Source organism: Pezoporus wallicus, unplaced genomic scaffold, assembly GCF_028554395.1.
Source record: "Pezoporus wallicus isolate ANWC-B61680 ecotype Strahan unplaced genomic scaffold, APGP_CSIRO_Pwel_v1 contig_5967, whole genome shotgun sequence".
NCBI classification, from domain to species: Eukaryota; Metazoa; Chordata; class Aves; order Psittaciformes; family Psittacidae; genus Pezoporus; species Pezoporus wallicus.
In genome coordinates, this window is record NW_026639377.1 from 281,038 (window position 1) to 306,931 (window position 25,894).

The following is a 25,894-nucleotide window of genomic DNA, read 5'->3' on the forward strand; positions in this document are numbered from 1 at the left end:
GTAGAAAATCTCACAGAAAGGAAGAAGGTTCAGTAAGTCTTGCATCCTAACAGAAAGTTGGTATAAGGGAAACCAACAATCCAGAAAACCAAGAAAGTCACATTCAAAGAACAAATTTCAGAGATAAGTCAATGATTGTTTCAGGAGAGAAGAGAAACCCTTCCGTCATCGCTGCTTTACATGAAACTGGGCTTAGAAGAAGGCAAGAACAGAAGAAATGAGGAAATGTGGAAAAGGAGTCCCTTAGGACACATCCCTCTGGTCCAATACAACATCTGAAGGCTCCAGCAGTTTTCTGCGGAGGGCAATTAACATTGCTTTTATACAGCTGTAGCAGATGGTATGATTCACTTATCTCAAAATACAAGAGGTCAGGGAACTTGATGATATTATCAGGCATCAAGTTAGAACAAATAAAAAAAAAGTCCCTTTCATGCAAATATTAAATCTATGGATATCACTTTGAAGGGAGAGGGGTAATATTTAACATCTTTCTTAGAGATATTAAACTGGGAAAAAAGACTATGCTAGTGAGATCACACAAATACAACCCTTTTTCCTTACAGGTTGCTCCAAGTCCCATCCAACTCAGCCTTGAACACTTCCAAGGACGGGGCAGCCACAGCTTTCTCTGGCAACCTGTGCCAGTGTCTCATCACTCTCATAACGAAGAATTCCTTCCCAATGTCTAATCTAAACTTCCCCTCTTTCAGTTTAAAGCCATTCCCCCATGTTGTGGCACTACAGACCCTCGTCAAAAGTCCTTCCCCAGACTTTCTGTGGACTTCTGATGTGAACCAGACGTGTATTATGATGGTCTCGTGATTTAGCAACATCTTTGTTGCTTATGATGGTCTCTTGATTTAGCAACATCTGTAGATGTTGCTAAAGAGTTTACAAGAGAAGAAAAACTGTTCAACAGAAAAAGCATACATAATCAGAACATCTTGCCTCTCCTTAAGTCTCTAGGAAGACATTTCTTCACCATCCCAGCTTCAGTACTTATCACGTACAGAAGTAGCAGACACAAATTCTGAAAGTTCGAAAATATTGTCTCAAAGGTTTTAAAAATAAAAAACTGACTTGACAAGACAGCCACCATCCACCCAAGTTTTCCCTCCTCAATTCTCAGCTGTAGCAAGTAAGAGTCCTACAAAAAGCCAGCAAGGGTTTTTTACCCAATGCAAATGATTTAAAAAAAAAAATAAAATTAAATAAAGCCCTGGAGGGTTGGTTCCCCCCCCCCCCAATGAAAGGCAGATCACTTCAAGACATGTCCTGTTCCTTCCTGCCCCATATAGCTCTTTGCCTCCTCAAGCTGCATCATGCAAACAGGCACACACACAAAGGCACTGAAGAAGAGGAAGGAGAAAGGCTCCAATGATATTGGAAACCACTGCCATCATCTGGGGATGCCATGCAGGCACTGGGACAAAGAAAAGCCACTTGTTATTATAAAACAGGGAACAACCCAAGAGGAACACTAGAAATTAAAACTAACAAAACTGAAGATGTAATCTGTAAATCAACACACAAAATACCAATTCTTTAAATTTTCACTTTTAATACTGCATTATACTTTAAAAAGTTGAGGATAAGTGCAAAACTATTCATCAGTGCTAACAGGACAGTTCTTAATGAAGAAAACTTAAAAAAAAAAAAATCCTCAAAGGAATCTAAACATCTGTAAATCCAGAGGCATGGTAAAGAGCATAATTACCGAATATTTAACCTAACATGGGAAAAAAAAAAAGATTCAAAGTACTATAAAAAAATATCACAAAGAGGATAGATAGTAAAAGATAATGGCAATGGCAGGTCTACTCAACAGAAAGAAAATCTTAAACCACACAAATTTTAACAGCAACAAACAATTAATGCAAGTTGCTAAAACAAAAATACTTCAGTGGGATGTCAATCAGTAACACTGAGCTGACAACTGTGCTTTAATTAAATTTGAGACTGTTACCAATTAGTTAGTCTAGAGCACTACAGGCTTCATGCTGTGTATGACTCAGTGCACTGACTCATCCAGTCAAACTTTTCTTACAGAAGAACTAGCCAGGCACCCACAAGGATGCGAGATCAAAAAGGAAAGTAGTTTCATTGACCTTCTTAGCAAAAATCTTGTTTTAAATTTAGATGACCAAAAGTACATACTGACACAACTGCTCAAACAGTTTTATGAAGGACAGAATTTCAGGAGCACTGTTTTAACTCCATTTCAGGTAAACATCTCAAAAAATCAAATACAAATAATGCTTTGTATAATTTGAAGCTGAAGCAGCAGATTTTAAGTCTGCTTTTTTTATAAGCTGCTCAAGTAGCACTAATTATTATTTATCTATCATATCTATCATACTATATATCTATCATATCTATCATTTTTCATTGAAAGATCCTGTCTTGTGCCACTTGAAAGTCCTGAGTAATTTTAACAATTGGCAGCTGAAATTTTTTTATGCCAGCAGTCAGGTCTTCAGCTGATTGGGGGAGGATTGGAAAGAGTGACAAAAAGCCTTCAGCCATTTTCCTGTTCAGGTTAAAAAAACATGTTTGCTTAGATTTTACAATCATCATCATGCTAAGCATTAATAGCATTTTCAAGTTCTGAAAGACAAATAACGGGAGGATAAGCCCGGGTGAAAAACTCTTCTATTGATATTCTCATGGACCTCCAGACTTCTCTCCCAGTTGTTTGTGATGGATGCTCAGGCTATGATGTCTAAGCTGCCAAGCTCAGGATCTTGGGAAAGAAAAGCTGTCTCTCTTGCTCTCCCAGATTCCACTGATAGTCCCAATACAGAGGGAACCATTAGAGGGGGTGAGAGGTGTCCAGGCCCAAGATGAGCAACCTGTTGAGGAGAATCCCTACAGTCCCTATGTACAAATGGATGGAAACAAATCACTGTTTCTCCAAACAACTGGCTGCTCACTACCATCTTCAGCTCTAGATGCACACAGGCCCTGTTGTCACAGGTTGGATCAGCTTCCTTATTGATCTGAAGACAATTACAAGTAAACTGACAGTTCTGTGAGCTCACTCCATGTCTGCACCATCAGCAGAGCAAGGGAGGAAGAAAAAAATGTACATCCAAATAGCAGCATGGGCAGTGCATCTGAGATATCTTGAGCCCTATGGCAAGACAGCAACAGACAAACTTGAAATAGAACTTAGAATTGTATTTTTGGCTTAGAGCAAAGAGTGGAACAAGTAACGGTCCTGAGAGTTAAAATGAGCATGAATGTTGCAATTAAGAGAGATTCTTAAATTAATGCATGTTTTTCGCAGAACCTACAATAGGATCTACAAATCTCAGTAACATTAATTTTTACCCATTGAAAAAGCTGTAACTTCACTGGGAACAGGTGTATTTCATCTCCTTCTCACAGCAGTTGGAGAACAACCTGCCACTGAACTAAAGCTATAGTTTCACAAGTACTGGGGGGAGGATATGAACAAAAAGGGAGTAATTCTGAAGTATATTCTCATGTGCAAGTCTTCCCTCTTCTAGTTAATTTCTCCAAGCACTGGTGCTTACTAGGTTCTTAGAATCACAGAATCATATAATAGTTAGGGTTGGAAAGGACCTTAAGATCATCTAGTTCCAACCCCCCTGCCATGGACAGGGCAATCACACACTAAGCTTCCAATTTAACTTAGCAGCATGGCATAGAAAACTCAAACAGAAGGAAAAAGCTGTATTGTTTTCGCCCATATTAGCATGTTTAGTTGATTTGCAGAATAGTCAGGGAGGGACAGGAGCATAAGGCACAGGTAACATACAGCTTGGGGCACAGGTAAACTGGACTTGACCCGTCAGTGGCAGCAGGACATCTCCCTGGCTTAGCTGTTCAGCCTGGCTCTTTGAGCAAACCTTGCAGGAATGAATCAACCACTTAAATCCAAATTTCTTTTGAAAAGAGAAGCAACATCAGAAATTGCAATATACAACATAGTAATTAAAAAATGCATTCAGCTGATAGATGAACACAGGGAACCTCCACCACATGGTTCTCATGTGATTCTCAGGAGCTCACTAAATCAAGCAGGTAGGTCACATTACTGGTTCTCATTTTTCTGGCTGCAAAGCTCAGGAACTCAGATCTGCTTCGCTATGACCTCAGCAACTGCGAGTGGATGTCACTCCAGTGTGTGCTTTCGATCAAGTATTTAACTCAAAACATTAACCTCTTAGGAAAAGGGGCATTTCCACTTGGGCACCTAAAGCATTATTTTCGTATACCTCTAAGTTCTCCAAAAGAGAGACCCTACATGCATGCCAGTGGGATTGAATTCACTCAATTTCTACTTTGGTTCTTCAGGCTGAATATTTATCAACAGTTGGAGCTCAAGGTGCATTCTCAGAATCCATCTCCTGGCTCAGTCTGAAGAAATCCAGTTTGTGCACTGCAATGTGAACCATCTGCTTCAAGCACGGACAATCACTACATTTTCTCAAAAGCAGATTCTTTACTCAAGAACAGAAATCCTAATGCAGATGAACCCTATATTGTGTTAAAAGCAAAGTGGTTTGGGATTTTTAATGTATTTTTTTAAATATAACTTTAAAATGCAATCATGCTGTAAAAAGTATTTTTTAAATATTATCTAAAAGCATTTGCCAAAGGAAGCTCACAAAACACAGAAACAATTAATGCAATCTGGGAAACCTTTCAGTGCCAGAACTGTAAGTGACAATTAAACCATTCAGCTGTCTTCTACTGCATTATTAACCCCCTACAAATACCACAAATACAAACTGGAAAACAGAGGATATAAATGTGCCTGTCAAGCCAAGATGCATGCTTTGTGTGTTTAATTTAGTCTTTTGCAATACTTTTATTACAAAATACTCCAGTCTACTTTCTTGTGGCAGAATTAAGACTGAATATAAAATACAGACCACTGTGATGGTTAGACTGGTAGTTGTGTAAATACAGTCTGGAGTTGAACCGCAAAAAGAAAAGAAAAGCAAATGTTCCTCAAGTGCTACCTTACATTCCATAGGCCAGGAAAGCTGTTATAAAAATCTACTGTCTAAGTGCTTCTTCATGTTTTTACTGTACCAGATCAAAATTCTAAGCCATGCTCAGATCATCTGCAGAAATTCATATACCAGATTATTTACAAAAAATGAAGGTAAACTTTTTAATGCTTCACCAAGAATTCAAGAAGTACAGCAAATCTTATTACTTAACAGTGTCTGCAACATTCTTCACAAAGGAAACCCAACCAGATCATATCACCATAATAAAACAATCGAGATAAGGCTGCAAATATAACTCCTTAAAACACAACAATGAATCATATCTTGGATATTGTCCCAAATGATGCAATTCGTAGGATTCCTATTAGAGTTATAAAATCTGTGTATACTAGAAAGCTTTCTAAAGACAAAAGTACTACAATATTGCAGGAAAAAGAACCCCAATTAAGTGCTAGTTCTGGCTAAATAAGAGGTTACTACTACAGAAGCGCTTTACATTCTACCAATAATAGCTTTTCAACAGGATACAATTTCCCAAGATCATTTTGTCATTTTTATACCTCATAAATTCAAGGCCTTGATCAAAAGATTTATCAGAGTCCTTGGTTCCTCCATGACATCAGCATTTCAATCACCAAAACACTAGCACATAATTATCCATGAGATGACAAAGGTTTTGTGATCTTTCTCCTCTTCTGCTCTGTCATAGGGTGCACCTACTGCGCTCTGCTACAAGTAAGAGCATGTACCTCATTAAGCTGAAAGATGCTCAGCTTCTCAAAGCCATTTAACAAGGACTAATCTTGAAAAGCGAAGTCTAACTACCTACTCTAGGTTATTTGCAAAGCATGTATCTATAAGTTTTAATGAAATTTCTCAGTTCTAAGCACTGCTTCCTTAGTTGACTCAAGATGTGGCTTACGATGGATAAGGCTCCTGCATCCTTTGCACTTATGCCAAATCCGTTTATCGCAGCTACCACTATACCCTATCTAACGCACATGTAGGTCAACCATGTACCATGTAGAGAAAAGGTATCTCTGTTTTCACACTTACCTAAGAATTTGTCTTTGATCGCTGTTAAATATACAGGCATTAACAAGGCATACTTCTTGTGTGTGCCTGCCAAAAGGCAGGGGTTTTGAAACGATTTTAAATAAACCGGATTGTTAAACATTTTGGCACAGTGAGACAGGCTATAAAAGTTGGTTACTCACGGGATTGCAACAAAGATTTGTTAGTACAGAAACCTACTTTTAGAGAAATGCTGGAAGGGTTTTAGTATTTATCTAAATAAATTATGACCGTACACGGTCATAGCTGAAAAAAGAATACTAAAACATACATTTTGCTGTTATTCACACGCAAATAAGAAAAATTACCCTCAAACCAACAAAGACGATCCAAGATATTCTTGCATTTTTATCAGGATATATTTATACCATTGCAATTTAGCAAAAAACATTATTTAGCCTTTACCATACTAACCACCTTTCCTCCCTTTTATGATAATTTAAAATATTTTGCAAAGATGTTGTTTCATAAGGTAAGTCAGACATATCTGTTTTTAAACTAGAGAGATTTTTTACAACAAAAAATAGTGCCATGTTATAAAATTAATTAACAATGAAAAAGGAATAAAAAAAAAAGGAACTTCTGGAAAGTTCCTTTTACGGAAAAATAAAAGCATTTGTAGCGAAAAAGTGGTCAAGGTTCCCCTGCAGAGCAATCATTCCAAGCTTCCTTAGAGCAAACTCCAAAGTGTTGAAAACATACGCATTTCCAAAACCTACCTATCTGCACCCACCACCAAAAAGGTGATGGTGGTGATACTACAATGAAATGCATGAGCAGGTACATAGTACAGATTATATATTATATTAGTCACAATTCCCATCCAAACCTTTATCAAGCATACAAGAGCTGAACTTGACAGTGAAAATAACATGAAGAATTAAAAGGTCTTATGCCTTATGTCATCACCTGCCAGAAAATAAAGATGACCAAAAAAGAATACAAATCTTAACACTTCTCTATTTTTGCCAATTGCAATATACTACACCATACAAGCCATTTATTCTGGTATCTACTAGAGAAGAGAAAGCAGCATATAAAGGACACAGCAAAAAAGAATTTTAGTTGCAAGCAAAAAATACTTCCTACCAGCTCTATAGAGTATGTGTTGTTCATCTACATGAAAGATTATAATTTAAGAAAACAAGGATTGATAAGTGAAACACAACTGTACTGTAATTTTTTCCAAAAGCACCTTTCAGAGAATATGAAATGATGAAAAAGTTATTTACACTCCAAGTCTAACAATCTACGTTACAAAGACAACTAGATAAACATTTGGCATCTGGGAAACAACCTTGTCACATAATGCATTTAATACAATATAAAATTATTTTCCAGTACTGGGCTACTCAACAACCATTATTACCCATTTTTCACATTCATGTCATCAGCACTCTAACAGAGGAAGCTACTAAATTATACTAGGATTCAGCTGAAACATCTGTAACATCACTGACTAGGTCTGCACATTCAAATATTTCAACCACCTCTACATCATTCCACACAGAGGGGAAATAAGGTTATGAATATATTTTGAAGCACCCATCAATCCTAATCACTCAACAGCCTCAAAATTAATTTCAAAAGTATCTCTTCACAAGGGTTCTATTTTCTGATTACAGCTGAAGATGAAATAGGGAAGATACCCCCATCTTCACTTCTGAAGATTTTTTTCTATAAAGACATGAAAAAAACAAAAGGCATTTTACCTCTTGTTATTGTTTTTCCGCCTTCACTTATTTTCTAATACTTCATACCTTAATGCTTACTCCACACTGTAAGCGTGAGCAATTTATCTTTAAATACATGACAGCTTTCTCAGTCATCAAGTGTAGGTCCATTGTAGGTCCAAAAAGTCTATTTGCTGGTAAACCACATCATTCCTCACACATCCAGAAGCAAAGCGAGCTGCATCCCGGACACTCTAATGTATACCCAAGTGGCATTCCTTGCATAGTGTGAAACCTGCCAGCCAAACACTGCTTTTCAGGCGAGTGAAAAGTTCACAAATACGACCAAGAGTAAATTACTTCAAAGCAATGGAACACATGAGCCCTTTCTCCCTTTCCTCTCAGATCAGAGGTAAGAGAAGCAAACAAAAACCACCACCACCTGCCTTTGTCACCTTTCTTCAGACAGCTCTGGCAGACCTCACTTCAGTATGCATTATTTACTTTACTCATTTCCCTACGAGTAATGTTGTCTGGAATTAGATTTAATGACATTATGACTCAAGCACGACATTAGTAAGATCTCCATAGGAAATTAAAATTTCAATGTCTGAATGACTTCAGCTATCACCAGACTTAGCAAGACAGAGCCGATTTGCTCAACTACCTCAGAAGAAACTTTGTTCCCCAATTATAACTGAGGAAATACTTAAGATGCAATAAAAATTTTACAAAGGCTCAACTGAACATATAATCCAATCCTTAATATTTATGGTTAGCAAACCCCAAAAAGCCATGGACACGTTTTTGATAAGTCTTAGCTGCCAGGTGTCTGCAGCAATTTGACATTAGATAATACAACTTTCTATAAAGTGGGAGCTGGGAACAATATTAGTTCATTTCAGTGTTTAAAACTGAAACTATGATTACAGCAGTATTTTTCCAAGCTGCTGACTATCAACACACACCACTGGAATGAAGATGTGCTCAGAAACTCTGGGAAGAAGTAAAAAATATTAAAATAAAATCAGACCACACATTTGGATGATTTTAGATACCTGTTTAATTTTAAACATCAAATTTGGTAGTTCAACCTTTTAATTATCTTTATGCAGAACAAACCTGTTCAAAGTTACTCACTACATGATTATCTTAAACTGAAAGACAAGAAAGTAAGAAAAAAACCCTGCAGATATTTCCATATTCCAATTGTGATCTTAAACTCCCGGTAATATTTTGTGTGGTAGAAAAAGTCTGTATTCCTGTTTGCAAACTTGAATTCAAATATTTAACAAGAAAGCTTAGCCAAAAGGCTGACTAAATAAGACACACAGTACTAGATGGGGAGGAAATGAGTAGCTACATATATTAATTATCACCCTTTCTGCAATCACAGGCTCACTCAAGTTAAAATTTAAAGGGCTTACTTTCTGGTGAATTTTATTAGTTTTCCCCAAGAGGTGCAAAGACTAATGCTGTCACAACAGAAGAGCATATACAGCGTCAATACAAGCTGAGTCACCCAAAAGCACTGAATCTTGCTTTATTATCACACAGCATCTTAAATAGTCTCCTGAAGCACCATCATTTGTTATGCGATAGAGTGGTAACGGCGAGCTAACCCAGTATTACAATAAAGTGAAATCTGGCGCATCTGTGGAGCTGCTCTCAGTAGGCAGACCAAGTCCCTTGCTGATCTCTTTGGAGAGAGCAGCTGCAGGCTTCCCTTCCTTTACTGCAATCAAGAAAGATGCAGAACAAACTTGGTGAGTGCTGTCGTCTTCTTGTTGCTGATGGTAACATTTAGCTATGCCTGCTGAAAGACATGCTGCAGGTGGGAAGAAGAGGTGGTTAGGCACATGTCCAAAAATTACAACCAAAAAGATGCTTCCCTGTGCAGTTGTTGCCATCAACTTATTCTTCCTACTTGCACAGACTTTTTAGTTACTTTCTCTCTAAAGAACAAAATCTTGGAAGTATTAAAGAAGTAAAATTGGAACAGACTTCTTCACCATATTCGTATCTTACCACCGTTCAGATCCAGTATGTCACAGTTTTTATTTCCTGATATTTCAATCTAATCACATAGCAGTACCGGGTCCAAAACAGAAAACAATTGTGCAGTACTCTCAAATATATAGTGTACGTTTCATCTGTTATTAAAGAATTCGCAATCCCTGTATTTTTGGGGAACCCCCTACAGAAGACAGCAAAGCAAGAGACTTCTGACAACTAAACAGCATGACTGGACCTGAGAAACCTAAGGTAGTGGAAGGTGTCCCTGCCCATAGCAAGGGGGTTGAAACTAAATGAGTTTTAAGGTCCCTTTCAAACCAAACCATTCTGTGATTCTACGGCTTTCTCCATCCCCTGAACTGACATTCATGAAAACCATCTCCTGTCTTGTTTTTTTTTTCCTGTCCCCTTCTCTCCTATCTTGTGATGGAACTCACCCAGATGCAGATACTGCAAAACTTGTATGACATTTGCTGGCATTACACAGTTACATAATACTCCTCTTTTGTTACTTTTGATGAAACACCACAGCAAAGAGCCATTGGTTATACATCAAGGAATTCACGCAAAACAGGTCTGGTTTTCCAAATCCCCATGGAGACACTACAATCATAAAAACAGGTATTTGAGGGACTATTTTGTGCATATTAATCAAAACCTTTTTGAAAAGGTTTTCTATTTTCATGCACTGCCTTCGAATGCTAACTTGACCCCAAAAAATCCCTTCTGAAATACAATTTTAGCAAACAGTTTAAACAGTGCTCGCTATCACGAGATTCAATTTAACAAGTTTCCTATTACACACTGCAGGAACTGAATACACTTTGCATACATATGCATGCTACACACATTTCATTACAGATCTCCATACAAAGCTGTGATCTGAAACCTGGCTCATCCCTTTCCCAAATTCACAATATATACAACCAGAAAAAAAGGCAAGAGAATAGTGACTAAAAGGCTACACAGGAACTACATCATCAGCTGAAATAACTCTCAATACCTCCCAGAAACACTAATGTATCATGAATAAAAGTGTGCTCTGTAAATCCCAGATTATCTTCAGAATTTCTCTATATTAATTTATTGCCTCTTGCACATTCCAGTATATTTTCTTCTACTTTTACAACAGCTTATCTTTATCAATCACCACATAAATCACTGTGCTGCTGACACAGAAAGATTGACCATACAATTTGCATAGGGAAAGACATTTTCAGCATGCTTCCCACAAGAAAAAAAACAAACACAGAGTTATCTCTACAACAAAGAATACTACATAAACCATTTGCTTTATACCACCTACTTGAATTTTACAAATCCAGTGGAAAACAGGCTAAAATGATAAAACTAATTATTATGTCCGTGGAATGCCGTGTTTTTCCAAAACAACTATTTCAGCATTTATCTCATGACGTAATCAATACTCCATGCCAACCCTGGCATTTCGGTTGCACTCTACAAAATACCTTGTACAAGTTGGGAACTCAGAATTAATTTTTCCAGGTCCTTTTTCAATTCCTGTTTATCTTGGACACCCTGCAGAAAACTTCAATTCTGCTAGCCTTTAGTGTAAATGGGCTGTTCCAATTACAAATTATTTGCAGATGGCTTTGGAAGTACTACAATAAGTACACTGGTCACCAGCACAGCCATGTAACTATTTATACATCATGATATTTGGAAACCCTTCTCACAAAACAGAAGTCCACTCTGCGGGGTGCTACACAGAAAAAGGTTATTTTTGTCCTTAAGAGCTTACACTCAGTGTAAAGCAGAAAAAGAAAAGGAATACTGACATACAGACATGGGTACAAAGAAACTAACATGACAATTTCAAAACAACAGACTTGGCTTTAGCGCACCAGCAGTCTACCTCACCTTCCTCTGAGTGTCATCTAACTAACATCCTGACATCTTGACTAACTAGCTCTGTGGAATAGGAAGGAGACAATTATGCTCCAGATCAACAACATCCAACAGTGGCAACAGAATTTCAGGAGGTGAAAGGCTACTGTCTTCAAAATAATTGCACAGCTCAAGCAGCACTTCAGTAACAAAAGACCAGTATCTGACTGTCAGCAATGTCTTATGCTTCCTCTTGTTATTTGGGAAGTCCATGCTCATAGTCTTCATCAGCTGAAAAAGAATCATTTGACATTTAGATGCATGAAAACAGTAGCTGTTCTGAGAACTACAAAATACGTACCTGGAAGACTGGAAAGCTCATAGCAAAACTTGATGATTTTAAGAAATACATGTCTCTTTCTAGAAGATTATTTCCAAGACAAAGAGGATATCCCATTCAATGAAAGCTGGGTAGTAAAAATAATCTGAATAATTTTATAAAGAATCTAAGACAATACTTCTGCAAGAAGTCCTAGCTAACTAAAGATGATGCCAGCCAAAATCTGGGGAAAATTAACTGCCTTATTTTTCTAGACACAAGTTCACATAATGAGATAAAAAGATCATATGATATTAACTCTGTTTCTGATGAATCACTGTAACACTGGAGAAAAGGGAATGGTTCCATTCTTTGTTTCTCATCTCAAGTTTGACCACCTACCATTTAATTTACAGGTATTGAAAAACACTTCCAGAACTACCATAAACCATATAGTACTCCTAGAGCTGAATGCATCTCCATTTTAGTCTATTCTAGATTATATTCGAAGCAAAACCACAGATACATCAGATTACAGGCTTCCCCATACAATCTGAGTAGGGTATAACATTTATCATAGAATAGTTAGGGTTGGAAAGGACCTTAAGATCATCTATTTCCACCCCCCTCCCATGGGCAGGGATATCTCACACTAAGCCATGTCACCCAAGGTTCTGTCCAATCTGGCCTTGAACACCGCCAGGTAAGTTTCTTCTTGTTCTAGTTGGAATTTAAATATTATACCCAGAAGTGTCCTGTTTGTGCTTGAGCACTATTAAAATAGTTTCCTAGAGCTCTGCAACCTGTAAGAAGCTTTGTTATTAGACCCCCATAAGAATAATTAAAATCACAAAGTTTCATCCTCTCTTACTCATACTAGAATACACAGTTAACAAAATTTTTTTTCATATGACTATAGTCATATGAAGTGGAAGAGATCCACACCTCTAGTTAAAAAAAAAAAGTGACTATTGCAAAGGAAAAAATACGAAAAAGCAGGGTGAAAATTGGGATAACATGCTTCTGGTTGTGCAGACATTCACTCAGAAAATATGCTCGGTTCTTTAAGAGAACAGAGAAAACTCAAGCTGCCCTGACAACTGCAGAAACACTGGTCAAGTACACATAAAGAACACTAGTGGACTGATAAGACTGAAGTGTTGTTTAGTCAATACAGTAAACTTAAAGAGAAAATTACTTGTGCATGGATTTATTGCAAAAGACTTTCCATTGAGGAGTGAGGTACACTGGTAAAAAACAATTTGTACACATGCTTCAAAGACAGGACTTCTACAGGGACTGTGCAGCAACAAGCTCCAAAGCAGTAAAAGATTCAAAGATAAGTGGAAATGCTATTGCTTAAATCCCTGACAAACATATTCCACAAAGGAAAAGACAGTCAACAAGAATATTCATTAGGAGGGTATTAACATCTTCATCTCAGCTGTGTCTCATTCTGAATTAACATTTATTTTCTTAGGGCCCCCTATATGTAAAATGAAAACCCCATCGACTGACAAAAACCAAAGGGAGAATATTGTCCATATAATTTGATTTTCTTTATATTGGCAATTCTTTGTCTTAGGACACAAAAGAAGAGAGGCCAAAATCAGCTTTTTTACAACAAAGAATATAACTGTGTTAAAACCAAGTAAAGGAAACCTTGGTGTGCATAGAAGAAAGCCGACAAAATCCACGATCAGAATATTACCTTCCCTGCCCACAAAATAAAGTGCTCACAGACTTCCAAGTTATGACTATAACCTCAAAAATGTGAACTGATACAACAGTCCCTGTTGATATGCATTTTAACAGAAACTGGTATCACCACTGTCAGGGAGAAACAGTCTTAACTTTTGTTCAAAATTTCACTGGTGCTTACTCTATCAAAACTCAGTTAACACACCGCACCCTTAGGTAGACTACTTATTTTCAAAACTTGAAGCTTCAGAAAGTGCTTCTAATAGACAATTTACTCTGCCTTTAAAAAAAAAAATGGAAGTGCTGCTTCAGTTAAGCTGAACAGGTTAGCGATATTATAAACACTTCTGTTCAAGGTAACAAACTTGTGCTGTCTTGTATGCATCATTAGTGGTTCACCACTACCTCAGGAATCTGTAAAACCATGTATACAGAGAACTGAAAAAACCTTACCCCAACAGTAAGCTATTTTACATTCATAAATATTTAAATTATCAAAAAGCCTTCAGGGACAACAACAGTTACTCTCCACAGTTTACAATCATAAATAGTTTCTTTTGGAAATTCTGTTGCCAAACAAGTTAGCAGTTTTTTAGGTCAACAGTTTATTAAAAGAGTCAGCTTCTTAATTCCTATTTAAGTAGAAACTTAGGCTGCAAAAATAGCTTCAAATACAGCATCACAACTTGTATGTTCATTTAATGTGTGAAAATTTCATCATAGTTGTAAGATTTGTGAACTCAAAGTTCCTAGGATATTTCACTAGTTCAGGTATTTTCAGCAGTAGGACACATGCTAGAGCAATGTCTATGTGTCAATATTTACACTATTATGATTCTCTTTCATTTTCAAAACACTTAAAATGATCCAATCTTCCAAACGGAAGTTCTCACAAAGCAACACACAAGATCTGACCACAATTTTTTGCTCACTGAATGCACTTCAGACTTGCTATATCCCTTTGCCACTGTTGGACAATGCTGATTTTGAGTAAAAACAGACACATACTTTGAACTTTCTACTTCTTTATGGATCATTTCAGTCTTTATAGTGAAACTATTTATTGATAAGCCTAAATAAGATTCTATGAAGTTAACATATAAAGTGACAAAATCAGAGTAAAGCATCTGAAATGTGAAAATTATTTAAGCATTTAAGTTGTGTAAGAAATCCTTTCTATTTACTATTGTATTTAAGATACCTCAGATGAAAAACATTTCACTGTGTATCATTTTTGCAAAGGCAATGTGTAACAGTATACTTACCTTACACCAGTAGAACACAGATATATCAAAACTGCAGTGTAGGGAGACTTGAGTTAACCCAAATACCAAAAGGAATTTACAGACAGTACCATAGTGAAATAAGATGACTTGTAGTACTCCCACATTACTGATGCTAAACCGTTTCTCGTACCATACACAGTCATTTTCTAACTACTACACCTCTACTGTGTACCATATTATGCAGTGTAAGCAGATGCTACGGAAACGCAGTGCCTCAAACCCGGTAAAACCATAGAAGTAACTATCTCCAAACAAAGTATGATGATGATTATGATGATTTTAAAAACCTATATAGTTATTACCTCTTATACAAAAGAGAAGAGCATGTCACAAACTGATGACGCCACACAAGAGAACTCCCTCCTACTATTACTAATTAACACAACCCTAGAAATACACAAGAGCAATCCAGAAAGACAAGCACAAAAGCAAGACATTATTCAAATACTTACTACAGCTTTAACAAATACTGCTTATTTGGGGATTCAGGAATACAGACACCAGATTTCTATTATTATGAATACAGAACCTTGATTTGAAGTGCAAAAAAAAATTAGAACTTTTAAAACATGCAACTGATTCTTAAAGAGCACCTCTTCATTACTCTAAACAAAAGTTATCCCTATACTGTACTAATTTTTCTGCTGGACTGTTACTGAATCACAAATGTTAATTAATCATTTAACTCACCTGGCCTGGCTTGGGGGATAAACAATTAACAACCTCCTCCAGCATCACTGGTATGTGCAATCTTCCACAGTCATTGTTTTCCATACTTTGAGGCAACTCTTCAGTTTCACATTTCTGGATGGTTTGTTCCTTTAACTCACAGTCCAACAGCTTTTTTGCTGAAGAATGAATCCTCCTGGCCAAAACAGCCACATCTGTTGAAGTCAGCCTTAAGCTGCGCAAAACCAAAGATTTGTAAACTTGGCACAGACACTGAGATAACATTTTGGAGTTGATCAACCTAGAGAAACAGTAGATGTCAGGAATTACTCCAAAACAGATACTTAAAAACTAGTAGGTTTGTTTAAAAAAAAAAGTGGATATGTAAGTAAAGCATTACACAGTCCTATATGGGCAGTTCTAAACGAGAATGTCTTACTTTATTTCATAATTTTCTGTTATTCTACCAATAAATCATATTCAAGTAAAAATGGTTTTTCTTACATAAGGAACGCCTTCTTTTCCTTTACACTGGCAGGACTCTATCCATGTCCCAGAGACTTCAACATTAAATGACTAACAGCATCTGAGCAAACCAGAATAGTAACTTCACTTTCAGGTTGCACCCCTCCATTTTGCCAAAACGAGATATTTGCTCTGAACAGTAGCACTCTGGTTGCCAAGTTCTCCATATTTCTAGTCTACAATGGGAATGAATAAATCAAATACTACAATCATTTTAGGTTACACATATAGTAAATATGTGGGTTTTGTTATCATAGAATGGTTTGGGTTGGAAAGGACCTTAAGATCATCTAGTTCCAACCTCCCTGCCATGGGCAGGGACACCTCACAGTAGACTATGTCACCCAAGGCTCTGTCCAACCTGGCACTGAACACTGCCAGAGATGGAGCATTCACCATTTCTCTGGGCAACCTGTGCCAGGGCCTCACCACCCTCACTGTAAAGAACTTCTTCCTTATATCTAACCTGAACTTTCCCTGTTTAAGTTTGAACCCATTACCCCTTGTCTTACTGCTACAATCCCTGTATTACGCCTCAATATTTTAAAGACAGCCAGAGCTAAGAATGCTCCAGAGTAAAACTAACTGAAATAATACTCAAAACCCTGGGAAAACTCAAGTGTTTAGCTACAGCTTACCTACACAGAGAACTGCAGATTTTTTTCACTCTGTCTTAACCACCCCAGAACCAAGCCAGTAACCAACCAGTAGAAGGCTGCATAATTTCATTTCCATTAAAAAAAAAAAAAAGGTAAGTTTAACACAGGTGACTACATAGTCATGGAGCTGAGACCTATAATACTGCATTGCATACCCTCTCCCACCAGACAGCAAACTTGCAAAACTTTGACATAAAAGCATCTGAAGAAGTGCCATCCTACATTTATACTATTAGCCAAAGGGCAATCTTATGTTAACTAACAGATGGTTATTATGTGCTTTGATTTACCAAACCAGAGGCTTCACGTTATTTTGCCTGTGTAAATAAGATCACGGAAAGTTACATCAATTTAAGTCCCAGCTTTTAGATTCAGGAGAAAACACTAAGGTGAGGAAAACCCTGACCCTTCACCTTAAATCTGAAAGCATGTGTCACTCTACATAACCTCTCACAGACGTAACACAGGTCCAAGGTTCTGCAAGGAACTGCAATACCTCCACAGAAAACATGAGCAGAGTGAACACCAACAACCACCCAACTCCCACTGCCCTACATTGCTGGTTAGGAGCACCTAAGAAGCGGTGTTAACACGAGGGGGACACTGCTTTCAACCAACCTATCTACACAACCGAGGGATTTGTTTCTCCTGACAAGTTAGGAAAACCGTGTTACTTTCTTACAGCACTTTAAGTTACTTTCTTAAGGGGCATTCGGGCAGTTTGAGGCAGGACTTGCATCGAGCGTGACTAACAAAAACTGGACTCTGCAGGGATTCTTCCTCAGAGAAGACTGAAGAAGCGGCAGTCCGCCCGCACCCCGGCCAGCGCACGCCGGGTCCCCGGCACCACACGGCGGGAACAAGCCAGGACACAAAAGGGAACTTGCGTACGGCACAAGAACCGCCCGCCCTACCGGGGCTGGAAAAACCCCCTCACAGCGCGCTGGGCCGCTGCCCCTCCACACTCCTCGCAGCAGCCCTCTCCGTTCCTCACAGAGCTCTCGCCCTCCCTTAAGGCTCAAAAAGGCGGGAAACTGAGCAATTTCACTTCGCCTTCACGCCACTGCCAACAGTAACCACCCGCAGCCCCTACGGGAAAGCGCTGAGCCCCCAGGGTCCGCACACCCACGAGGAGCCACCGCGCCACAAACAACTAGGCCCCAACACAGACCAACCAACTGGCTTACCATCAACGCCGTCGCGCTGCGAGCGTCACGAGAGCGACGGCCAATGAGAAGGCGGAGGGGGCGGGGCGCTTGTGTTTGAATTAGGCGGGCGCCGGGAGCGGCGGTTGCTGCGCTGCGGACTTGAGGTGAGTGGTGGCCCAGTGCGGGGGTCAGGGACCATCCGCTCCGTCTTTGGCTAAGATGTGGGGCTGATCTGGTGGCGTGGTCCACGGGAGGGCTGTTGGCGGTGGGTTGAGAGCCTCTGGTGGGGCTGTGTCGCGCTTGCCTGTTTCTGGGTATTCTGTCCGGTTTATGGCTTTGCTTTGCTGCTGTGTTCCAGTTAACCCAGTGCTTGTGAGGTGACTCGTCTGAGGGGGGGGGGGGGGGGGGGGGTCTTGTTCTGAAGCTGTAAAACCGTTACCAAGACTCTACTACAGAGTCGCTATATGGTGTTAGGAGTGACTAACTTTCAGCTGTCAGTTATGATGGCCCGTTAAAAAGAAGCTCTAATTTGACTTATGTGAATAAGTGGTTTTGTACCCTTTGTGAATTATGTTAACATGAATCCCACTTTAACTGTCCCTTTAAACCCACATCCAACTCGATTAAACCAATAGCCTAGAGAAAGTAGCTAGGCAGCTACTGACATTTATTAAAGGACCAAAAAAAAAAAAAAAACCAAAAACAAAACAGCACAACACTTCCTTTAGCGTATGGAAACCTGATGGTATATCTGCAACCTTGCTCTCAAGTGAAGGAAAGCCAGTAGATGTTTTATGAGTTCAGACTGTTGAAATAAGCTTAAGAATTTGGACAGAGCCTTGGGTGACATAGTTTAGTGTGAGGTGTCCCTGCCCATGGCAGGGAGGTTGGAACTAGATGATCTTAAGGTCCTTTCCCATCCTAGCCTAAAATGATAATTCATTTTCTTAAAGCGGTGCTGAATTGGGTCATCTTTTCAGGCCAGTTACGGTGCTTACCAAAGGGCTAGCTAACAGAGGGAAGGGGAGATGTAGCACAAGTGCAAGATGCTAGTCCTACTTAAAAGCATGAGCCATTCAAAAGATTATATTTGAAATATAAGGTCTTTCAAGCTTTGTTTTTTTGTGTTTTTTTTCTTTTGTTTGTGGTGGTTTTTTTTCGGGGGGGTGGGGTGGGTGTTTTTTCTTGTTTATTGCAGGAAAGATTCAGCTGCTTGAATCTGAAAGAGTCCTGGAAACAAAGAAGGGGGACTAAGGGGATGTTATGTCTGCTACTAAGGAAGAAGATGTCTGTAATCATGTCAAAGTGGTGGTCCGTGTCCGTCCAGAGTCTCAAAAGGAAAAAGACAGCAACTTTACCAAGGTTGTTCATGTTGTTGACCAGCATATATTGGTCTTTGATCCAAAGGAAGAAGAAGTTAGTTTTTTTCACAGAAAGAAAATGACTCATAGGGATATTAATAAAAGACAAAACAAAGACCTGAAATTTGTATTTGATACTGTTTTTGCTGAAAGCTCAACCCAGCTGGAAGTTTTTGAGCATACTACCAAAAGCGTGATCGATGGCTTCTTAAATGGATATAACTGCACAGGTAACTTTACTATTTATCATCTGCAGTTCAAAGAACTTTACAGAATCCCTCCAAGTTTCTACCATTGTATCCGATGGCTGCAGGGGCCTTAAGAGAAGCTGAGATGTAAATAATAGAAAGTTTTTCATTTTAATTTATGGGTATGAGAGGCTGACTTTTTTGCCTGTGGAAGCTCTATTTGGAAAATTACTTCATGTTAGGGCTGTAATACACTTTAGAATTTTATTGGATATATGCATGCTTATGAAGGGAGCTCTCTAAAAAGAGTTACTCAACCAGAAGCAGCTGTGTCACTGCCTGCTTTCTTAATTCTCTTAAAGAGCTTGGTTCTTTTAATTGGCAAATGGAGTGTGGTGGGGAAATGAAATAACCTACCTGCAATAAGTTGATGAATTAGGATTCAGGGAGAAAGCAAAGTTTCATGGTAAATTGACAGTGAGTAAATTTTGAACTGAAAGTTGAAAAGTAAATGCAATTTTATTATTTTTTTAATAGCTTTCTAATTATATCTGTGAAAGGTAAAGCCTAAGTAAGAAACTTGATCAGTTTATGCAGACAGCTCTGCAGAATAACAGAGGTCTGAGGATGTCCATTTGGTTTGTGTTCCTGAGTAGCTTACTGATATAAAGTGTGTCTCTTTGTATCGTTCTCTGAAACTTCAGTGCTTGCATATGGTGCAACGGGAGCTGGAAAGACTCATACAATGCTGGGTTCCCCTGAAGATCCTGGTGTGATGTATTTAACTATGATGGCACTTTATAATTCCATCGATGAAATAAAAGAAGATAAAATATGCAATATTGCTGTCTCGTATTTAGAGGTGAGTTCTTGTACTTGGTATGTTTCTTTTAAGAAGGCATATTTTAAGGAAAAAAGCTGGTTTTGCCTTTCTTCAGCCCTTTCTGGGACTTCACAAAATGTGTCCCTGATGGGAATGAAACTAAACTGTGCTCCACCAAATTTGGTGTTACTCCTGGGCACCTGTTGCTGGTTTACAGAAGGCTGTCCAAAAAGGACTATCTCTTCTGATGTCTTCACTGAGCATTCTAATGACTTTTGTTTTTTGCTGATCAGTTACATCCCTCTGAACTTCTGTTGATGTGTAAAAGAAGAATCTTTTCAGGGTTATATTTAACAATATAACTTAACAGTAAAATCCTGTAAGCCTTGTGAGATCACACAACAAAGTATCTAATCCCTTTTTGATGATGTTTTTCAAAGTTTTTTGTTTATTCATCCGAGATACAGAGCAACTGCTTGGATTAGAGCTGATATGTCAATGGTTAGCTCTTTACAAATATTCTGCTTGTTCTTTGTCATCTCTCCTCTCTCCACTTTTTTGCATCACAGTTCTCTTTTTACAAGTAGCTTTCTTGGCACTGCTGTCAAGTAGTAGTAGTGAAATTGTACTTCTAGCCCCCTCAAAGGCTTAATGGGCAGGTGGGGAGGGAGAGAAGGAGGGAACAGTTTGCTTTGCCATGTGCTATTTCAAGTGGTTCCACAGACCAAGTAATAAAGTATTTAAGAACTTTAACAGATTTATGTAGGTATTAGGTTTCTGCACAAGTTGGGGGCATTTGTAAGTTAAAATTTCTTTTATTTTTTTTTTTTAATAAAGATCAATTATTTACTAGGAAAGAATGGCTCCCACTTCAATGGCTAAAAAAAAAATCACACCATTTAAATTAATTGACTATTTCAAGCTCAGTATAGGAGAGCTCTTTGGCAAAATTGCTAGAGAATGAATTTGTTATTTTGTCTTAAAGAAGTGTTAAAAAGACTGTGTTGATTTCTGGTTAGTTAAATTTAATCCTTTCAAGTAGGACAGGACAATTATATTAAAAGATTTTCAATTCCCTGTCAAAGGTCTACAATGAACAGATCCGTGATCTGCTGGTGAACTCAGGACCTCTGGCTGTTTGTGAAGATACCCAGAAAGGGGTGGTAGTTCAAGGGCTAACGCTACATCAGGTATGTAAATAGGTGTTGAAATTCAGGATGCTTCACAGTGCATTTCAGAAAATGGGTAGGATCCCATTGCTCTGTGGAAGTTGTCCAACTAAGTGATTTCCTTCCTGGCCATAATTGCCAATACCTTAGTAACTTGCAAACATAAATAATGATTCAAAAGCATGTTGTGGGGAAAAAAAAGTGCTGATATTGAATACAGATAGATAAAAGTATTCATTACTCATTATCAAATGGGTACCATTGGTTGGATGCTTACTTTCAAGATATGGGTTTTTTGCTAAAACATCTTGGCATTTGTTCAATAAATTCATGGCCTTCAGTGCCATCTTCAAGTGTTCTACACCCTTACAATGTCTTACTGTTGGTTTTGTTTTTAAATAGCCTTGTTTGAGAAGTTTCATGTTAAATTGCCTTTCCAGGCCAGTGTAGCAATTCTTTGGCTAAGTCAGTGACAGAACCTGAAAATAACTCTGATGGACCTATTTTCCTGCAGCCTTTTAGCGTGTGTTACATGCTCTGTAGCTTCCAGCTTTTGTGTACAGGGAATAATGATTCAAGAGGAAACTGTTATTAGGTTGTCTCACTCTGTAAACACGGTCCTTCTCAAAACTTGCGTCTCCTGGGGAAAAATTGAGTATACTGGTTTTTAATACATTAGTACAATAAAAATTAAGTCAATCATTCATAAGTAAGGCTTCTTATAACGATGGAGAACTTTAGCAGATTTGTTTAAATTCTTCACTAAAAAAATTCTCTGATTTTAAAGTGCTTGCTTTTCTCAGTTAAATAGCAGTAAGGTACAAATGGTGAAGTACTTCAAATTCAAAACAGGAAATTTTTCTTAGTTTTTAGATAACCAAAATTTGAAGTTCTTCTATTTTTCTGTAGGTGAATATTAATGTCTTTTAGATCAGTGTAGAATTTCCTACAGTTGACTAAAAGTGCATTTATCTTGTACTCTACCCATAAAGCCTAAATCAGCAGAGGAAATCCTTCAAATGCTGGATTATGGAAATAATAATAGAACACAGCACCCCACAGATGTAAATGCCTCCTCTTCCCGGTCCCATGCTGTCTTTCAGGTAAGATGAGACAGTAGATGTACAGTGGTCATTACTGTGAGTTGTAGCTTTTAATTAAAGCTGAATGCAATGGAAGCATTTTGGTCTTAGTTAGGGCTAGAGAATAAAGTTTTCCAGTATCTTGTTCTTTTTGACTTATTCCTTGTAAATATGTAAAGATTCATAGTGATTTCACTGAATTAATCTATTCTAGTGTAAATATCTCTAGTTCCAATCATTTGAACTAATATTGCTTGGAAGAAATAGCTTTTCTGAAAAGCTGTAATCTTGAACTTTGAATGTACTTCCATATTGCAATCTTATAAACTGAAAGTTGATGGAGTTTTGGTCTTAGTTTGGGGGTTTTTTTTTAATGCTTTCTGGTTAATGAAACCATGAATGCTTATTAGTTTCATTCCATTGCTCAGCATTTTTCTAGGAAAAATATTTTACAGACTGAAGTTATATGTCTGACTATGAAATGAGAATCTCAAGTAGTACTTTCTCATTCCACTTACTTTGGAGAATGTTGATTTTTATACTAAAATAATTTCTTACTGTTCCTGTATGTACCAAATTTTAGAACTATTAAAGCAGTATATGTTCTCTGAAAATATCTCCATATACATGCTTGTGTCATCAAAATGAAATGCTGATTTTTAGTTTCCGTTTTTAAACCTGTTGCAGCAATCTGCTAAAACTTAAGACTTCTCCAGAGCTAACCACCATCTTATCCGACTCCTCTTACATGCAACCTGTGATGCTTTCCAAAAATAATATTTAAAAAGCAGTTTTGTTAATTAAAATTCCTTTATTTCTGTTTCTAGTGCATACTGCAAAGCACATGATCTTGAATAATTAAATGTTACCATTCTGGGTTGCAAAATAATAAAATAAATTTGTATTCCTTTAATTACAGGTAAACTGTTTCACTTTTAGGCAGTTTTTAACTGTACCTGCAGACTTAGACAATGCTTAATAACTATGGGCAAAAGTTTGTATTTTGACATAGATGATGGCAGTGCAATTAGCTGTAAAGTTACCATGCCAGAGCTCTACTGTCAAGATTAATGAGAAATGGTTAATAACAGGCAGTATATGTCTTGAATTGATATCATGGTAGATACATCTACTTGTTAGCAAATGTTACACGTGCACCAAAAAAACCATACTGACAAAATTACTATACCTATTATCTTACTACAATTTTGTTTGAATGTTTGACAAAATAAAATGCATGGTATTTATGCTTTTTTTTTTTAATTATCATTTGAAACTATTTCCAGCTTGCAGACAAGAAAATTAAACCAAATATGAATGCTTGCAGGTGAAAGGATTGTTTTCTTTCTGGCAATATAAGTAAAAACGCAATGAAAAGAAACATCCTATTGTATTTACATATTGTAGGAATAGCAAATACGTAATCTGTGTGTGTATAGATATATATGAATATATTTGGGATGCAGCCTTGTTTGCCATGCACTGAATGGAAGTTGTTATGCTCAATGGTTTTGTAAATTCTTTTCATTTTATGTTCTAAAATGAACAAGCTTTCGGTTTTTTATTTGTGTGCATATTATATACACACTGTGAACTGGTGTGTTGCATGACAACGTACTAATAACAATCATTTGGTAATGAAATACTGTTACAGTAAGCGTCTGACTTTAAAGAGCAAGAAGGATATGCTTTTGTAGATCATAATATTAAGTCCTGAATGATTTTTTTCTGGTTTCATTGTTGTTGATACTAGAATTTTTAAGATTATTTAAGCTAGTGTGAACATTTCTGTATTTGAGCTTGAGATGAGAGACAAAGTTATTCTTGGACTAATCTCTTCATGTTCTTTGTTATTCTGTGCCCCTGTAACAGTAGTGGCCAGCAAAGTACCCTTGAGTGTGTAAAGAGCACTGGCTGCCTTTTAGGCAATCTCCATACACAGCTGCAGTCAGTTAAATGGCATGCTTGACTGAACTTGATTTTATGGACAAATATCTAATGTTTACAACCTGCTCATGAAGCAAAGGACCTTTCAATGTAAAGGACAGGCATTGCCATGTCATGGTTAGAAACATGTTCTTCTCTGTACTCAGCATTCAGTCTCAGTGTTCATTCACCAAAACTGTCAGACTGATTCTGTTGAAGGATACTGGAGTTGGTAAAACCTTTCTCTGGTGTGCTTTGGAGTATTCCTAATTCAGTTATTCCTGTCATCAAGTAATCCTGAATGTCTGTTGTGTTCATCTTTTGAGATGGTCTAGCTGTCAATCAAGATATTTAATTGCTTTTGCTTAAGTTGCATTTTCTGCCAAGTGCACAAAGTATTAGTAAAAGTAATGATTAGTTTTGTTAAACAGTTGTATTTTGAACATGTGATTTGTCCAAATATCTACTAATATGTTGTGTTCTCAGAGATAAACAAGTGCAGCCCTTGAATAATAGCACACTTCAGAGGGAATGGGTTTTAAGCCTTTTTCACAAAAGTGACTTTATGCTTGAGAGGAGGAGAGGATTAATCATTTATCTAGAAAAATGTACATAAATGTTTAATAGAAATGCTGCATCTGCATGTGGCACTTGAAAGGAATATTACTGTTGCTAACTAGGTAGGTCCGTTGAATGCACTGGAAGCTTAACAGATGTTAATTAGTGTGTACTCATTTAAGCAAATTCACAACCATACACTTTTAAAGTGGGTTCTTAAATACTTCATCTGCAATTAGTGGTGGCATCTGTAAGAAGTAATTACAAACTAGTCAATTAGTGTTAAAAATGACCACTTGTGTCAGTTTCTATTTCCACGAATTTGTGGCATTTAGCAAAACATGTCTTACCTGCTTATTATTTATTTTATTGCCTCTTTGCTTCCACAGGTACAAGTTATGAGAAATACCTATTGCTGTCTTGATTCCTCTTCATTTTTAAGTTTTCTCTTATTTTCAGAGTTGCTTTTTGTAGAGGTGTGTTCATTTGTTTTATGCTGGAGATGATTTTTGTTGCTCACTTTATTGGAGCAGGGTTTTTTTCTGGGACTGACTCAAAATAGTAAAAGTCTGTCCCAGGACATTCTGAGCTGATTTTTGCCTTACTGTACCATCTGTCTTAGGCTTGAAACATCTATCTAGGTCAGGCAATTACTGCATTCGACAGTAAAATCCCAATTGCCACACTGTTTTATTGAAAATGTTTTGCTGACGGACAGAGAAGTAGGAAAGATCCTGCTTTGGGGCATCTCCTGTATCTTTTGAATTTTTATAAAAGATGTGTTGTACAGCATAGTTTGGCTGTCACTTCACTTTTCCCTACTTCACTAATGATAATTACTGGGTTCTGGTAGAATGTTACTTAGCTTGAAATAGGTA

At 37.6% G+C, this 25,894-nt stretch overlaps 2 protein-coding genes across 5 annotated transcripts in view; one reads left to right on the forward strand and one right to left on the reverse strand.

Annotated features, from left to right (window-relative positions):
• The window catches only part of METTL15 (methyltransferase 15, mitochondrial 12S rRNA N4-cytidine), a 92,456-nt gene extending 74,470 nt beyond the window's left edge, over positions 1 to 17,986 (reverse strand). For all 3 annotated transcript variants that reach the window (XM_057414373.1, XM_057414374.1, XM_057414372.1), the window contains exons 1-2: positions 17,949 to 17,986; positions 15,599 to 15,878 (exon numbers count right to left, since the gene is read on the reverse strand). In XM_057414373.1, coding sequence (XP_057270356.1) covers positions 15,599 to 15,862 — 264 coding nt within the window. In that variant the 5' untranslated portion in view covers positions 15,863 to 15,878; positions 17,949 to 17,986. The remainder of the gene's footprint in view (positions 1 to 15,598; positions 15,879 to 17,948) is intronic.
• A 1,125-nt stretch (positions 17,987 to 19,111) lies between these two features.
• The window catches only part of KIF18A (kinesin family member 18A), a 35,296-nt gene continuing 28,513 nt past the window's right edge, over positions 19,112 to 25,894 (forward strand). For both annotated transcript variants that reach the window (XM_057414403.1, XM_057414402.1), the window contains exons 1-4: positions 19,112 to 19,500; positions 20,163 to 20,320; positions 21,367 to 21,471; positions 22,443 to 22,553. In XM_057414403.1, coding sequence (XP_057270386.1) covers positions 19,173 to 19,500; positions 20,163 to 20,320; positions 21,367 to 21,471; positions 22,443 to 22,553 — 702 coding nt within the window. In that variant the 5' untranslated portion in view covers positions 19,112 to 19,172. The remainder of the gene's footprint in view (positions 19,501 to 20,162; positions 20,321 to 21,366; positions 21,472 to 22,442; positions 22,554 to 25,894) is intronic.